The sequence below is a fragment of the Pinus tabuliformis genome, chromosome 9, assembly GCF_031772625.1.
Source record: "Pinus tabuliformis cultivar Carrire ecotype Pingquan chromosome 9, CPIR1, whole genome shotgun sequence".
NCBI classification, from domain to species: Eukaryota; Viridiplantae; Streptophyta; class Pinopsida; order Pinales; family Pinaceae; genus Pinus; species Pinus tabuliformis.
Genome location: NC_142307.1, coordinates 1,471,355,079 through 1,471,373,103, shown reverse-complemented (window position 1 = coordinate 1,471,373,103; position 18,025 = coordinate 1,471,355,079). Strand labels below are relative to the sequence as shown.

Genomic DNA, 18,025 nt, shown 5'->3' with positions numbered 1-18,025 from the left:
TCAATTGAAAGTCCAAAGAACACGTATGGAATATGAAGAGTCATGTAAAGTTGAAAATTCATAGGAAGTCAAACAATCATGAGGGTAGATGAAGAGTCACAAGGAATGTGAAGCATCACCTCCTCATTATTATATATACAACCTCATGATAAGAGAAAGGGACTTTTCACCTTTGCTCTTACCACAAGGCATTAGAGAGATAAGCTAGTTCCTTTGAGGAGCAAAGAATGGCTCCAACGCTCCACTATTGGAGCTAGTGGTGTTCATTGTATACATGTGTCTTGGAAATTTTGGTTAATATAGGAAGCCTTATGGCCAACACGTTATTCATGCACAGAATATGGATATTTGTAAACTTATTATGTGAATATTTGTAATTCATGTTTGCTTTCATTTGTGCTAAACTAGTTGAGCTATTTTGATTATTTTGGTACCTATCATATTGAGAATGTGTTGTAATTTCTATTATCATTGTCGCATCCTTGTGGACTATTCCACTGGATATTAGAAAAATATTCCTTCTTAGAATGGCTACAATCACCATCACATCTTTGTGGACTATTCCACTTAATCTTGTATAGATCCTTCCTATTTATGTGTATCTGTTCTAGGATGATACTACTACATCCCTCTTAGAGGATCACTTCTTGTCCCCTCTGCAGTGAAAGAACTTTGACACACATATGACTGAACACTCACTAGGCACACCCCTTTCTTTTTGAAAGCACATTTGCACTCCTCTCTCTTGCTGACAGTCAGAACCAAGGAATATCTTTAAGATAACTGACAATCGGGCCATATTCCAAATGGGTCTCCTATCCCAAATGGTGTGAGATCTAATTGGGACCACATATCGGGGATACCCCCTTAATGTTGGTGGGTGTAGCACCATCAATAATATATTATTTAAAAATTAAAAAAAACACACATTAAAAATAACACATTTAATTAAACAAATAGAGAAAGAAAAAAATAGTTTTAACATGTACACATAACAATTATAAATTAAATAGATAAACAATATAAAATATTATTTATAAATACAAAAGTAAATTAAAACAAATAGTGTCATCACGGGGAGGGCATTGTTGGGAATTTCCTTTCCACTCATGTGGTCAACCCCATGCTCTAGCTATGTAGTAGCTTCAGTTTGCTTGTGTGGGCAGAGGGGAAATGCCTGACATTGCATCTCCCTTCCCCGCTCCCTGCCTACCACAACAACATTTTTCATTGTTTTTTTCATTATTTATTTATAAATTTTATAAATAATTTTTGCTTATTTATTTTTAATTTTAATTTTATAATTTTTTATAAATTATTTTAAGCATTTTTTTTTTTGTAAGTATTTATTTTTCTAAAAGTATTTTAATGTGTGTGTGTGGAAAGAGAGTGAAAAAGAGTCCTAACCTTTTATATTTTATTTTGAAGTTTTCGTTTCTCGTAGTTTACTTCTTATATATTTAGATCATTTTAGGGCATATTTCCGAGTTGATTTTGGCAAAAAAATTGGCATAGAATTGTCGGAATCACTAGTTTGAATTGTGAAATCTCCATAATATAAGTGTCATAAGGGTTTTCGAAGGTCCTAATTCCATAAATGCAATCCAAAATGCATTTTAAATAACCAAAGATCATGATTTGACCAAAAAAAATAATTTCTTAATGAGAGAGAGAGAGAGCGCGGGCTAAGTTTCTCTCAATTTTTTTATTGTAATTTATTAAAAAAATTAATAAATAAATGAAAATTATGTAATGAAACTTGTAAATTTATTGTCAACTTCATATTTTTATTTTATATGGTGCAAATATTCAAGGGAAAAATGTTTAATTAATCGGTTATTTTAAATATAAAAGTAAATCAAAATAAAATAAAAGGGAAAAACATTTAAATAACAAGAATTAAAGAAAAGGAAGGAAGATAGATAAAATGAAACTGTTGATTTTTAGGGGTTTTAATAGTCATGATATTTGTTATTTAATGCTATGGTTGATTTTTTTTTTTTAATTTCAACCATATAAAATGTGTGATGTTACATCACCAAATTTTTATCTTACAATCTTTTTTCCTGCTTTCATAGTCATGATGTTTGGTATTTAATTTCATCTTTGGAAAATATTCTAATTTTAACCATAAAAAAAAATATATGTTGCATCACCACCTTCACATTTGAACGTGACTTTTCATGCCTTTTGTAATAAGGCTATTTGGTTTTTAATGGGATAGTTGACAAATCTTGGAATTTTTACCCTCCAATAAAGAAAAAAAGTAGACCTTGCATCACCACTTTTAATAAATAAACATCAAAATATCGATTTTATATGACATCCATAAAATGAATATTTGGTAAAGTTCTCATTGGTAACATTGTTACCCACAAAATATGGTAACAAATAGATTGCGCTGGTAACTTGCCACATAATTTGAATAAATCTCCAAATAAGATATACCAATAAAGAAAATGAAAATCAATTCACATTCACCCTGTAGAAAATTTTTCTACAATTATCTTGCTCTGATACCATGTAGAAATTTTGAATAATTTAACACACATTCATAGAGATTATCCTGATCATACAATTATAAGCGGAACATGTATAATACATAATCTCTTCTACGTTGATCATCAATTTACAGAAGCAGAAACATTCACAGGCACACATAGAAGCATCAATCAAACTCATAAACACAGTACGTATCCGGGGAAAGCATCTCGCTAAAAACCCCACACTATCTGTATATTATATTGATTGAATCATGTAACATTACATAGCATAATACTTCTCACAAGTATCTCCACCTCTGTTACACACAATACAGCTCAGATCTGATCTCCAAATCTCTTCCACTGCCTGCCTGCCTCCACTGCTCAATACCTGCTCAAGAACTCATGAGAATAGCTTCCCAAACTCGATTTTACACTGCAAAATAGTCACCCACACTATGTTGGACGTGAGCAACAGCTATAATATCATGAAGATACGTGAGCAAACTCATTGGCATACTCAATCCTTTGATTGTGCAAATCATCATGCACAGCTATAGTCACAACTGATAGCAATCTGATCCTCTAACACCTGTCCCTGTTGAACTGAACATGCACTGACATGCAACTGAGTTAACTGATGTATTCTATAGTTGCATTATGAGTTAATAACTTGTGAATTAATTAATAACTAATTCACCCAACTCATCTTTAGTCTATTGATCAGTTAGACTAAATACAACCAGTTTAACAAAGCTAAACTGAACACAACTCCATCAACTGTACCTCCAGTCCACTAAACGCAACTCACTTGAGTTCTAACTGAAGTCATGCATGCAACAACTCAACTGACTCATAAGAAAAACGAATTTCCTTCTGACAGCTGCATGTGCCACTTCTGTAGCTCAAACTGAAGTGCTCCAAGAGAATAAGATTAAGTTTATAGTCCAAATATTATTGTGAGATAATAATATTTGACTTTTCTATTTTTGACTTTGATCACTCACACTGTGATCACTCACACTGTAATCACTCACACTGTGATCACTCACACTTTCATAAAAAATAGAAGTCCATCTATTTTTCCCAACTTGATCAATCATCCATAGACATGATCCATATGTCTAAAAATAGACATAGTCTAAAAATAGACTTGCGCCAAAAATAGCCTGTGGGCCCACTTAGTGAAGGCGACTCTTTTCACTAAGCTCCATCATCTTGTTGCACTCTCAACAAGCATTTCTTGTTGCACACTTTTCAACACTCCCTCTCAACAAGAAAGGCTTCCTCTCAAACCCGATCCTGTAACTCTGGAATGTTCTCCATGCAACACATTTGGCCGGTCCACTTGCTCTGTCATCAAAGTCTCTGACTGCTATTGCCTCTGTCAACTGAAACTCTGCATCTCTGTGCTCTTCAGTATCTGACTGCTCTAGCCTCTGTCACTTTGATCTCTGACTGCATCCATGCTGCTGCTGGTTCTATCTCCCAGCATTGCATCCGCACTGCACCTCCCAACTGACCTCCCTGTTGGGATAGAAACATCCTCTGATGCTGAAGCTCTACCTGCTGCTGACAAGTGCTCCCTCTCTGACATCTGCGCTACTGCAACATCTCCATGCATCTCGCACCATTGCACACCTCTCTGTGCCACCTAGCACTGTGCAAAACACTTGTGCCTCTCGCATTGCTACAGCCTGCTAGCTATGCGCTGTCCTGGGATTCCCTGCACTGTCGCTCTCTTTGCCGCTCCATCCGCATCTGTCTCTGCCCAATCAGTCAGTTCCTGCTACTACACATCGGGGCTCCCGTAGCAAGGTCTCATCCAAGAGGTTGGGTACCTCAAGGATCCTGCCCCTCCTCCTTGGGACAATCAATCCACATCACCCCACCTCCTACCTGGAGGTATGGATGCATGCGATCCCTCAGCCCACCTGGCTTGAAGTTTCCCCCTACTGGAGGTCTCTGGATGAGTAGATGTCTCTACTCCATCTCCACACAGCTTCCCCTGTTGTGGCTCCTCCACAACCTCCTGAAGTTGCTGCACCAATCGTGGCTCCTCCACAATCGTCTGAGACTTCTTCTGGCTCTGCATGTTGAGAGGTAATATACGCTCCCTCTCAACCACCAAGTCTCCATCAGTTGCCTTGCTGCTCAAGGCTTTGCATGCATCTTGAACCTCAAGAGCATACAGGTGCCTGACCCGTGAACCAATCTCATGACAACGAAAGCATCTCACCTTCGACTTGTCAACCTTCTTCCCATCACTGGAAGAACAAGATTCGGAAAGAGAAACCTTCTCCTTCCCCTTCTTCGCCTTACTCGCTAAGGCACAGTTCTCCTCATCCTGCATGGATGAAGAACCGTCTCTGGTGCTCCGTCTAATCTCCTCCTGCATCAAATCCGACCATGGTCATTCCCAATTTGGCAGTTTCTCCCTTCCATTCACCGAGTCCTGGTAGCTATGCCAACTCTTAGGAAGGTCAAGGAGTCCTAGACTCACCATCCTCATCCGAAAATCACCCCCACACTTCCCAGTTCATCCCGGCATTGGATGAACTTCGTGAGTTACCTGGGCATACTGTCTCCATTCTCACACTGAATGTTTCTGAGTTTTATTTCTTGCTTTGGAATTAAATTCGAATTCCACCAGCACAAAAACTCAACCGCTTCTGATCTAGAATTCGTGAGAACAAAGTATTTCTTGTACAGAGATCGACTGTATGGGCATTCACCAGATATCTCACCTTCCAAAGGAAGGAGGAATCCAGAGGCTACCTGGCCCGATTACAGACTCTGCCTGAAGAAATAGAATGTAAACACTTCCTGAATAGTAGATCTGATGATCAATCCTCGCTTGATATCCTGTAAAAATCTCTTCTACAAATCAAGCAGCTCCGATACCATGTAGAAAATTTTTCTACAATTATCTTGCTCTGATACCATGTAGAAATTTTGAATAATTTAACACACATTCATAGAGATTATCCTGATCATACAATTATAAGCGGAACATGTATAATACATAATCTCTTCTATGTTGATCATCAATTTACAGAAGCAGAAACATTCACAGGCACACATAGAAGCATCAATCAAACTCATAAACACAGTATGTATCCCGGGGAAAGCATCTCGCTAAAAACCCCACACTATCTGTATATTATATTGATTGAATCATGTAACATTACATAGCATAATACTTCTCACAAGTATCTCCACCTCTGTTACACACAATACAGCTCAGATCTGATCTCCAAATCTCTTCCACTGCCTGCCTGCCTCCACTGCTCAATACCTGCTCAAGAACTCATGAGAATAGCTTCCCAAACTCGATTTTACACTGCAAAATAGTCACCCACACTATGTTGGACGTGAGCAACAGCTATAATATCATGAAGATACGTGAGCAAACTCATTGGCATACTCAATCCTTTGATTGTGCAAATCATCATGCACAGCTATAGTCACAACTGATAGCAATCTGATCCTCTAACACCTGTCCCTGCTGAACTGAACATGCACTGACATGCAACTGAGTTAACTGATGTATTCTATAGTTGCATTATGAGTTAATAACTTGTGAATTAATTAATAACTAATTCACCCAACTCATCTTTAGTCTATTGATCAGTTAGACTAAATACAACCAGTTTAACAAAGCTAAACTGAACACAACTCCATCAACTGTACCTCCAGTCCACTAAACGCAACTCACTTGAGTTCTAACTGAAGTCATGCATGCAACAACTCAACTAACTCATAAGAAAAACGAATTTCCTTCTGACAGCTGCATGTGCCACTTCCGTAGCTCAAACTGAAGTGCTCCAAGAGAATAAGATTAAGTTTATAGTCCAAATATTATTGTGAGATAATAATATTTGACTTTTCTATTTTTGACTTTGATCACTCACACTGTGATCACTCACACTGTAATCACTCACACTGTGATCACTCACACTTTCATCAAAAATAGAAGTCCATCTATTTTTCCCAACTTGATCAATCATCCATAGACATGATCCATATGTCTAAAAATAGACATAGTCTAAAAATAGACTTGCGCCAAAAATAGCCTGCGGGCCCACTTAGTGAAGGCGAATCTTTTCACTAAGCTCCATCATCTTGTTGCACTCTCAACAAGCATTTCTTGTTGCACACTTTTCAACACTCCCTCTCAACAAGAAAGGCTTCCTCTCAAACCCGATCCTGTAACTCTGGAATGTTCTCCATGCAACACATTTGGCCGGTCCACTTGCTCTGTCATCAAAGTCTCTGACTGCTATTGCCTCTGTCAACTGAAACTCTGCATCTCTGTGCTCTTCAGTATCTGACTGCTCTAGCCTCTGTCACTTTGATCTCTGACTGCATCCATGCTGCTGCTGGTTCTATCTCCCAGCATTGCATCCGCACTGCACCTCCCAACTGACCTCCCTGTTGGGATAGAAACATCCTCTGATGCTGAAGCTCTACCTGCTGCTGACAAGTGCTCCCTCTCTGACATCTGCGCTACTGCAACATCTCCATGCATCTCGCACCATTGCACACCTCTCTGTGCCACCTAGCACTGTGCAAAACACTTGTGCCTCTCGCATTGCTACAGCCTGCTAGCTATGCGCTGTCCTGGGATTCCCTGCACTGTCGCTCTCTTTGCCGCTCCATCCGCATCTGTCTCTGCCCAATCAGTTAGTTCCTGCTACTACACATCGGGGCTCCCGTAGCAAGGTCTCATCCAAGAGGTTGGGTACCTCAAGGATCCTACCCCTCCTCCTTGGGACAATCAATCCACATCACCCCACCTCCTACCTGGAGGTATGGATGCATGCGATCCCTCAGCCCACCTGGCTTGAAGTTTCCCCCTACTGGAGGTCTCTGGATGAGTAGATGTCTCTACTCCATCTCCACACAGCTTCCCCTGTTGTGGCTCCTCCACAACCTCCTGAAGTTGCTGCACCAATCGTGGCTCCTCCACAATCGTCTGAGACTTCTTCTGGCTCTGCATGTTGAGAGGTAATATACGCTCCCTCTCAACCACCAAGTCTCCATCAGTTGCCTTGCTGCTCAAGGCTTTGCATGCATCTTGAACCTCAAGAGCATACAGGTTCCTGACCCGTGAACCAATCTCATGACAACGAAAGCATCTCACCTTCGACTTGTCAACCTTCTTCCCATCACTGGAAGAACAAGATTCGGAAAGAGAAACCTTCTCCTTCCCCTTCTTCGCCTTACTCGCTAAGGCACAGTTCTCCTCATCCTGCATGGATGAAGAACCGTCTCTGGTGCTCCGTCTAATCTCCTCCTGCATCAAATCCGACCATGGTCATTCCCAATTTGGCAGTTTCTCCCTTCCATTCACCGAGTCCTGGTAGCTATGCCAACTCTTAGGAAGGTCAAGGAGTCCTAGACTCACCATCCTCATCCGACAATCACCCCCACACTTCCCAGCTCATCCCGGCATTGGATGAACTTCGTGAGTTACCTGGGCATACTGTCTCCATTCTCACACTGAATGTTTCTGAGTTTTATCTCTTGCTTTGGAATTAAATTCGAATTCCACCAGCACAAAAACTCAACCGCTTCCGATCTAGAATTCGTGAGAACAAAGTATTTCTTGTACAGAGATCGACTGTATGGGCATTCACCAGATATCTCACCTTCCAAAGGAAGGATGAATCCAGAGGCTACCTGGCCCGATTACAGACTCTGCCTGAAGAAATAGAATGTAAACACTTCCTGAATAGTAGATCTGATGATCAATCCTCGCTTGATATCCTGTAAAAATCTCTTCTACAAATCAAGCAGCTCCGATACCATGTAGAAAATTTTTCTACAATTATCTTGCTCTGATACCATGTAGAAATTTTGAATAATTTAACACACATTCATAGAGATTATCCTGATCATACAATTATAAGCGGAACATGTATAATACATAATCTCCTCTACGTTGATCATCAATTTACAGAAGCAGAAACATTCACAGGCACACATAGAAGCATCAATCAAACTCATAAACACAGTATGTATCCCGAGGAAAGCATCTCGCTAAAAACCCCACACTATCTGTATATTATATTGATTGAATCATGTAACATTACATAGCATAATACTTCTCACAAGTATCTCCACCTCTGTTACACACAATACAGCTCAGATCTGATCTCCAAATCTCTTCCATTGCTTGCCTGCCTCCACTGCTCAATAGCTGCTCAAGAACTCATGAGAATAGCTTCCCAAACTCGATTTTACACTGCAAAATAGTCACCCACACTATGTTGGACGTGAGCAACAGCTATAATATCATGAAGATACGTGAGCAAACTCATTGGCATACTCAATCCTTTGATTGTGCAAATCATCATGCACAGCTATAGTCACAACTGATAGCAATCTGATCCTCTAACACCTGTCCCTGCTGAACTGAACATGCACTGACATGCAACTGAGTTAACTGATGTATTCTATAGTTGCATTATGAGTTAATAACTTGTGAATTAATTAATAACTAATTCACCCAACTCATCTTTAGTCTATTGATCAGTTAGACTAAATACAACCAGTTTAACAAAGCTAAACTGAACACAACTCCATCAACTGTACCTCCAGTCCACTAAACTCAACTCACTTGAGTTCTAACTGAAGTCATGCATGCAACAACTCAACTGACTCATAAGAAAAACGAATTTCCTTCTGACAGCTGCATGTGCCACTTCCGTAGCTCAAACTGAAGTGCTCCAAGAGAATAAGATTAAGTTTATAGTCCAAATATTATTGTGAGATAATAATATTTGACTTTTCTATTTTTGACTTTGATCACTCACACTGTGATCACTCACACTGTAATCACTCACACTGTGATCACTCACACTTTCATCAAAAATAGAAGTCCATCTATTTTTCCCAACTTGATCAATCATCCATAGACATGATCCATATGTCTAAAAATAGACATAGTCTAAAAATAGACTTGCGCCAAAAATAGCCTGCGGGCCCACTTAGTGAAGGCGAATCTTTTCACTAAGCTCCATCATCTTGTTGCACTCTCAACAAGCATTTCTTGTTGCACACTTTTCAACACACCCCTAATTATTAATCTTTGGAAACTTCACCAAAGAAATGAATAAATTACTAAACCATTCTATTTCACTACAAGGAAAGCACTTTGTAGTGGATATTTTCCAGGAGGTTTTTAGTCTTATAATATTAGTCAAATTTTAAAAAATTCTTCTACAACCTTAGCCATTTTTTTTAAACTGGAATGACTATATTTTATATTAAAAAATTCATGCCCATTCGCAACAAAATCGGTTCTTTACATTAATTGATCCATGCTTCAACAAGTTGATAAAAATTCTTGGTCCATCTAGACTATTGCAGTAGATATGGCTGTTCTTCTTACAAAAAATTTCCCATTCTGGGATATCTACAACTATAACTTTGACATAAATTAAATAAGAGGTATATACATTTACAGTTCATCATTTTGATAAAACAAAAACAAAACCAATACAAAGGTGGTCAGATATCCATAAGAGTTGGGTTGTTTAGATGCAGGCCTGGGGAGGCATCTTTTGAGTCTTTGGAATTCTCCTAGTTTGTCACACCCTCCATGTTTGCCTTCATACCTCCCTCCATGGCTTCCACCTTGATATTCAATTTTTCAAGATGATGGCACAGTGCATCCAGTTTGTCCTCAAGTTGCCTAATGCGTTCTTGTTTCTCAATTTCCCTTTCCTGCATGGTAATGTTCTCATGCATTTGCTGAGGCATGTTGTGTTGGAGTTCTGATAGTGCTTCCCACAGGTCCCAATGATCATGAACATAGGTGAGATATGCGGGTCTATATCTGTCACCGTGCATCAAGGAACAGGCCCTCAGCCCACCAGATCTCGGCCTGTGGCTTTCCCACGTGCCCGACCAAGAACTATCTTCAATACCCTACATGTTGGCTTCCGAAACCTCACTTTTTATCAAGCTCCATAAATTGGCACTTTTTCTCATGATCTTCCATAGCTAGGCACCCTCTCTCGCCCACAACAGACTGCCCTGATCCTTGGCGAGTATACACCACCCAACCTCATGCCTACTCCAATTCTCCTTCCTCTTCCGGAGAGAGTTATGAACCCACTCGGTATTCCAAATCCATTCTTACTGAAAACGCTCAGACAAACTGAAGCCCAACATCTCCGACCTTCAATTATACTCAAAATTTCTTTATTTCCTTTCAAACCTCAGATAGACAGACCTTCTGACCCTCATTTCGACTCTTCACAACATAATTCCCAGCCTTTGTGACAGTGAAATTGATACACATCAACCTAGGCTCTAGCCACCAGGCTTTCGCAGAGGTCATTGCCCCACTCTCAAACCTTAAAACATACAAAATCCAAATACCAGTTTACACTTTATTCCTGTTGCCTGACCACAAAGTGATGCAGAGAAGATCGAGGAGATTATTGTAATCAAGATCCCATGAGTACTCCATCATAATTCCACCCTCCTCCATTAAGTTCCCACCAATCTCCTGATCTCTATCAGGCATCCCCACAATTCTCCCATGAGTGAGCTTGACTTCAATCAAGTCTTGAATTAAATATTTCGCTGTAAAAATCAAATCCTTGTAGATGCTGGAGGTGATTCGCCGCCCAATTTTCCAAGAACCGGGGCAAGATGGTGATGTCGCATGTCGTGATTTAATCTTGAAACAAGTGTGGTACACAATTTCCATAGGATGCCATGTTTCAAGAGAGTTTGGATGTCCGACTTGCCACAAGTACGCATGGCTAGCAAGAGCTTGTAGAGGGTGATGCGACAGGGGGAGGAGGAACCCTGGGTGGTGGTTATAACGTAGAGGTGGTGGTTAGAAAGGGGAGGGGCCATAGGGAAGGGGGAAGGGGAGGGAAATGTGGAAGGGGAGAGGGAATGGGAGGAAGGTGAAGGGAGGTGGGATGGATGGGGGTAAGAATAGGAAGGGGGAGGTGGGGGGAGGAAGATGCCAAGAGAGATCTAGGGGATAAGGGGGGGGCTTCATATCATTATGGTATGTTAGATGCAACTTTTTCACTTCCATAGCTATCCTTTGAGACTTTATTTCTCGCCTACAAATGTCTCTCTTCATTTTCTTAAGGAATTTTTTCATGCTCACGACATCATTTATTACACATTTTCCCTCCTCCATATGGCTTGCCTTATTGGCTTGTCTATCATCATCAAGATTATTTCCCATCAAAACATGATAAAAGGTCACCGAATCGAAAGCAACGAGAAAGTTCTGGGCTCTCATAATGATTTGATTCAGGTTAGAGATCTTAGCCTTTGAAGAGTTAATCATATGCCTTATAATGATTATGGAGTCTTGTAACACCTGAATCTTTTTTATCCCATTTCTTTGTGCCAGGATTAGTCCCAAGAGAATTCCATAAGCTTCAGCTTGGTTGTTGGTCTTCTGGCCTAGCCCCAAAGAATAACTAAATTCAATGATTCCTTCGGGATTAATGAAAATCTATTCCCTCCCCCTCTTTCCACTCGAGACAACCTTAGCCATTTTTAATGGCTAGATTTTAGGACATATTTTAACAACGCTTTCCTATAACTAAAATATTTTAGGTAATCAAATGTCTTAGATGATTTTTTATTCTTGAATGCTCATATTGGTAACACAAATTGGTGCATATTGAGTTAACACATGCCTATGCATACATAAAACTACATGCATTTGTCATCATATCATTAAGAAACACCATTTCCATCTTTTCTTTTTTTTCATATGACACACATTATGGACTACTTCATTCCATTATGTTTTCTGGCACATAGGTTCACATATAATTTGTACAAATCCACCCATTCTTTTCATTTTAAAATAGAGGATATCATAAACATAAATAGATCACTTACTATTGTGTATTGAATATTTTTTTTTTTACATACTAAAATGAGCACTAGAGGCAATTTTGAACATTCAATGTGATATGTTCATGTATTTTTTTGTTAATACTAATGTGTATATTTGTTTATAAATAATTTGTGTATTATATTCATGTGAATTGTAATAATTTGATATGGTAAACATCATTGTACATTATGTCTAGACAACTCTTTGTACTTCTCCCTACCAGTCAACACACATCAACATTGGAGATGAAATAATGCAGTGGTTGTCTTGTTTCTCGCAATCTCTAGGTGCTCCATAGCAGTGGTATTTTTGGTAGTTATCTTAGTATATTTTAGAATCATTTTATTCTACCAAGTGCATTATATGCAACCTACATTTCTCACCTGGTAAAAGTGTCATTACAAATCATTCTGAAGCATAAAAATGTTGGATGCCATTTATAAGTGATGTTCTTTCAAAGGGTGAACAAATTCCTTTAAATTTCCATCAATAAACATGGTAGTTTCTAGTTACAACTGAACCTAAGCTTGTATAAATGCATCATGAAGCTTTGCTAGAGGCATTACCCAATTGCAATGTTAAGAACACTGTAGTCAAGGATTTGAAACATTGGATATTTTGTTTGAATCCAAGAATGACCTAAGAGAGGAAGAAACTAACTTCGCCTATTAGGTGATCATTATGAACCATCATGAATAGATTTTGAATATCTATAACTCCCAGTACTTGACATATTTTCTCCTTAGTTTGAATACCACTACTCAAACAAGAATGAACTAAGAGAGGAAGAAACTAACTTAACATATTAGGTGATCATTATGAACCATTGTGGCTGGAACTTGAATGTATATAAATTCCAATACTTGACATATTTTCTCCTTGGTTGGACTACCACTACTCAAATTTTGTTGTCAAGTTTGTTGAAATTATGACAAAGGTCAATAGACAATCTCGTAAATAATTTAAATAACAAAATGGATAAATAACTTGAATGTCTAGGAAACTAGTAGGTCTCTTCCTTTAAAAGAATAGTATTCACTTCATATGAATATTTAACCAAAATTATAATAGTTTTGTCATAATTTGTGACCAAGTTATAATCACATCCCAATAATAAATATATCCATCTAGGGTTAATGGGAACCCATTTAAATGTTAAGTTTTGTTTTTTTATGCTTGAACTTTGCAACCTACCATTGTTGGAAGTGGAGAGTTGTCAACCTAATATAATTGAAAATTCCTCAAAACTAAAGAGAAATGATAGACGTCGGTACTAGTATAGCATTGGAGGAGTGATTTGGACGATTATTATAAGAGACATGATGTGTTCAAGAGAAAACACATATTAGATATAAGGAGTGAAATTAATGTAAACACACTATTTAAATCTTTGAGGAGGGTCACATCCACTCAACACGTCAAGAGGATTCTTTACTCCATCAAGCTCGAACCTCCACCTCACTAATTCCTTGAAGCTTGAACATCATGGGAATTGAACACCATGTCAAATATAGTTGTTGGGTGGAGAATGTTAGATAGGTAGAGAGGTAATTCTAAGTGAGAGTGTTGGTCTAATCAAAATAAACAGATGTTTGATGTCATGTTAGATAGATATGTAACTCAAAACTTGAATGATATTCCAATAATGTAAATACATATTTAATACACTAAGATGACTCTTAATATCATCCTTCAAAAAGTTGATTGACCTTTCATATTCACCTATCTATTCATATTTCAAATGATTGACAATGACACAAAAATACAAAAGCATTATGTGTCCAACAATATTAAAACCTATATCATTAACAAATATCCTTATCCTATGGTTGAAACGGTGTGATGTATATATAACTATAGTCAGGACTATGAATTTAATGTTTCCATTCCTTTCTTACTCACATGAATTCCCCCACTACATGATTTCCCCCACTAAATAAAAGGCATGATAAAATCATTTAGACTATGGTCTACTTCACTAATCTAAATGATGAAATCCAAATAATATTAGTAAAGACTAAATCAATAAACTAAATTAAAAAGAATAAAGATGAAAAAAAAGGAAAAAGTCTCACATCATTTTACAATATCATTTTAATAAATTTTGCAAAAATAAATAAATTAATATTTAGTCTTACCATTCAAAATTTGTGATCCATTATTTAACTTTAAAATTTGATTATTTAACCTTTGTTTTTAAGCTTAATAGGGATCGATATGTCACTCGATATTTAATAGTTAAAATATGTTCGAAGAGAAAAAACACTATTAATATTGAAACTATACGATCAAAATAAGTTTAAAATAAATTTGTTTCAAACAATAAGCACAAATATCTAGGACTCTAAGAAAAATTACCGTGTTTATTTATAATTTCCATCATTTCTAAAATGATTTTTTTATATTTTTCTATATATAAATTAAAAAATAAATACGATACGACATATAAAATTATCAAAATTTCATGATAAATAAATATTTTAAATATGGTAAATTATTCTTTTTATATTAAAAAAGACAACCCGTTATTAACAATCCTTCATACATCATAAATAATTTTGAAAACTAAATAGTCTTTCTTAATTTAAATAAAATACATTTTTAATGTACAAATTTAATATAATATTATTTATTAATACCTTTTATCTCTTTTACCAAAGTGTAAGAACACTAACCTATCAACATTTTGAATCTTACTCCCATAATTCTATAAATATACACACTTATGTATTTTATGTTGTTATTTTTGGGATTGATTTATATGGTTAATATTTTTCATTGAGAATTGGAATTTGGATTCATTACCAAATGTTACCATTTCAATAAAAATAAATAGATTTCTTCCACTAATGTAAACCAAAAAAAACTTCCCTAGAAAAAAATTTCATCTCAAAAACTTTAGAGTTGATTAAAGGCTATCCTCCACATTACCCATCCTCTCTGGAATAATAAGCACATAAAAGCTAGATAAAATTTGAATTTTTAATAAAACAAACACAATAAAATAACTTAATTTATTTAAATATAAACAACATAAACTTATTTTATTTAAATAAAAACAAATATTATAATGTGAATTACAAATATTACAACCAGATTAACTTAATTACAATCATACTTGCCATCAAATATACACATATAACTTACATATAACTTTAAATAACATGAACTTAATTTTTTCCCAAATGAAAAAAGCATTATATTCATTCATAAAATTTTGACATTACATCTCATCAGAAACAACTTAATTTATTTCCATAAAAACAAATGTTACAGCACTTAATGGTTCACCAGTCAATAAAATATATTACGAGTAAATACAGCACTTAATAGTTGACCAGTCAATAAAATATATTACGAGTAAATACGTGCGATCAAATTCCACGACTGCTGGCAGCCTCCATCACAAATAAAATGGCGTCTCACTGACATCAAATGGATAAGACGACGATAACTGTGGCTCCTGCAAATAAAAAGAAAATTATATGATAAAAATAGTAATAAATTTAATTTTGAAAGTGACTAAAAGAAATTAAAATATATTTTAACCTACTAATTTTTAAAGTCTATTTTATAAAACACTCCTATCTCATTGTAATACCTGGAATTTTCCTGGTTTGTAGCTGCCACCTTGGACAAGCATATTTGTAAGATCAGGAGGTTTTCTGGCCTGAACTTTGCCTTGTTTATAGCCCGCTCCTTCGATAACCTTATCTTTCGCTTTTGCTTGCTTATGGCGTGCTTCACGAACAGTATCAGTCATAGAACTTAACAAACTCCCATAAGTGTTCCCTTCTCCTTTCTCAATTGCCTTTATAAAACTGTAAGTCATGGCTCCCGTTGATGTAATCTTTGAAAGCGCCTGTTCACAACATTTCTATTAGAAAATTGACTGCGTAATCTTAAAGTTTTTGTTTTACTGGCCATCAATAATTATAAAGAATCACACCGATTTTATATATAGGAATATTTTAAAGAAGTATATAATAATAATAATTCATTTTTTAAACGTATATTTGTTAGGCATGGAAGCTTCATCACTCACTTTTCTCCCAATATACCAATAATTAATTTTATTCCTATCTGCCATATTTCCAAAATATTTCATTATCAAAAACATTCTAACCTCGTAAAGATAATCTTACCTTGGTATCTGCAGAGGTCTGGTCATCATCACATCCACTAAAAGATATCGCTTCACCTCCCATTGTTCCTTTGCGCATACCATTTTGAGGTGTATGGTCCTCCCACGCACATTTTCCTCCGCTAATTTGTCAGCGTAGTAAAACAATAACAATTAATTTTACAAAACAGATGGATATACTGCTAAAGAAAAGTTGAGAACCAGACATGGATTGAATCTTAGAAGTACTGACCTGGGGTTGAAGACGCAGACGTAGGGCAAATCTAGAACAGTGCCACTATGGCAAGCATCGACGATTGCATGCAGTCGAGCCCCAGGAGGAAGGGGTTTTACCAGCGTATCGTTGATCTCATTGTCCACAATCATCCCCGCCGTCTCAAAGTCAAGAGGCAACAGCGTTTCGTCGTAGCCATCAACTTCGTGGCCAGTGTAATCTTTTTGCTGAGAACCATGCCCAGAATAATGAAACACCAGAGAATCCCCAGGTTGACAATCCTTCACCAGCCAACTCATCCACCTCTGGATGTTTCGTTTTGTAGGGATTCATTTGGAATCATTTTCTTCCTCTGCAAAAATTCAAACTACACAGCTCAGGTAATGAACACCAGATAACAATAACAGGTGGGTATGAAATTGATATATGAGACATCTGGAAATTAGACGAATTGAAATCATTTATGATAATCGAAACAGTTAATAACTAAATACCTGTGACAGTAACTATAGAGTCTTCCGGGAAGTTGAATTTAGTAGTGAGCAGATATTTCATACAGTTCACATCGTTGATGCAGCCTTTCAGCTCGTATGGCGTATTTTTGTAACAAATCCCACACAGAACGGCTCTTTTCTTACTGGAGACTCGAACCACATGAACGGGACTAACAATAATCGGCTCATGTCTGGGTTTGTTAAAATTTGGAGCACCTGGCAGTTTCCTGACGGGATTCGGCCGCCAGCGCGGTTCTGGTTGGCGAATCCCGACATAAACACCGCAGTATTGACAGCGAAAACCAGCAACTTGGGGATGGAGCCATACCTCAGCTCTGCAATTCGGGCAACCCACCAGCTCCGCTTGTGCCATAACAATCTCTCTTGCGGCCAAGCTAATTAACTCCTCCTAATACGAGCGTCTGTGTCTTTCACAAGGATCCAAGGAGGACTATATATAGGAAACGTCTGTAATCGTATTTGTGAATTCTTTGCAGTGTGGAATCGTAAAAGGTTTAAGCACACATATTTAGTTTGAACAAATGTATGAATTGGGTTCGATCGAATACGCGACAAGGGCAGTCGGTGGGTAGTAGTGTCTCCTACCTGTTCAAGATAACCCGATGCGAACCTCATCTGTTATTTATTAAGTAGATTCTAATGAAGTGCTTATCATAAAACCTACCTGGCAAGGGAATAAAGTTGACGATGAAGTGTTCAAGAAGTAACTATCTGCCATTGCACAAAAGAGATCGAGGAAGGATATTGAATTTAGACTCACATGGGAAAGATCAC

The 18,025-nt window shown here is 37.2% G+C and overlaps 1 protein-coding gene across 2 annotated transcripts in view; it reads right to left on the bottom strand.

The window, feature by feature from the left end:
• LOC149154165 (metacaspase-1-like) overlaps positions 1-17,729 on the bottom strand; it is a 35,536-nt gene extending 17,807 nt beyond the window's left edge. The window contains exons 1-5 of one of the 2 annotated variants that reach the window (XM_089439433.1): positions 17,231-17,729; positions 16,755-17,088; positions 16,524-16,644; positions 15,980-16,240; positions 15,691-15,841 (exon numbers count right to left, since the gene is read on the bottom strand). In XM_089439433.1, the coding sequence (XP_089295559.1) occupies positions 15,782-15,841; positions 15,980-16,240; positions 16,524-16,644; positions 16,755-17,035 (723 nt within the window). In that variant the 5' untranslated portion in view covers positions 17,036-17,088; positions 17,231-17,729 and the 3' untranslated portion in view covers positions 15,691-15,781. Of the gene's footprint in view, positions 1-15,690; positions 15,842-15,979; positions 16,241-16,523; positions 16,645-16,754; positions 17,089-17,230 lie in introns of those variants that run through there. The other variant, XM_089439432.1, reaches the window with a different exon arrangement.
• Positions 17,730-18,025: the final 296 nt, after the last annotated feature.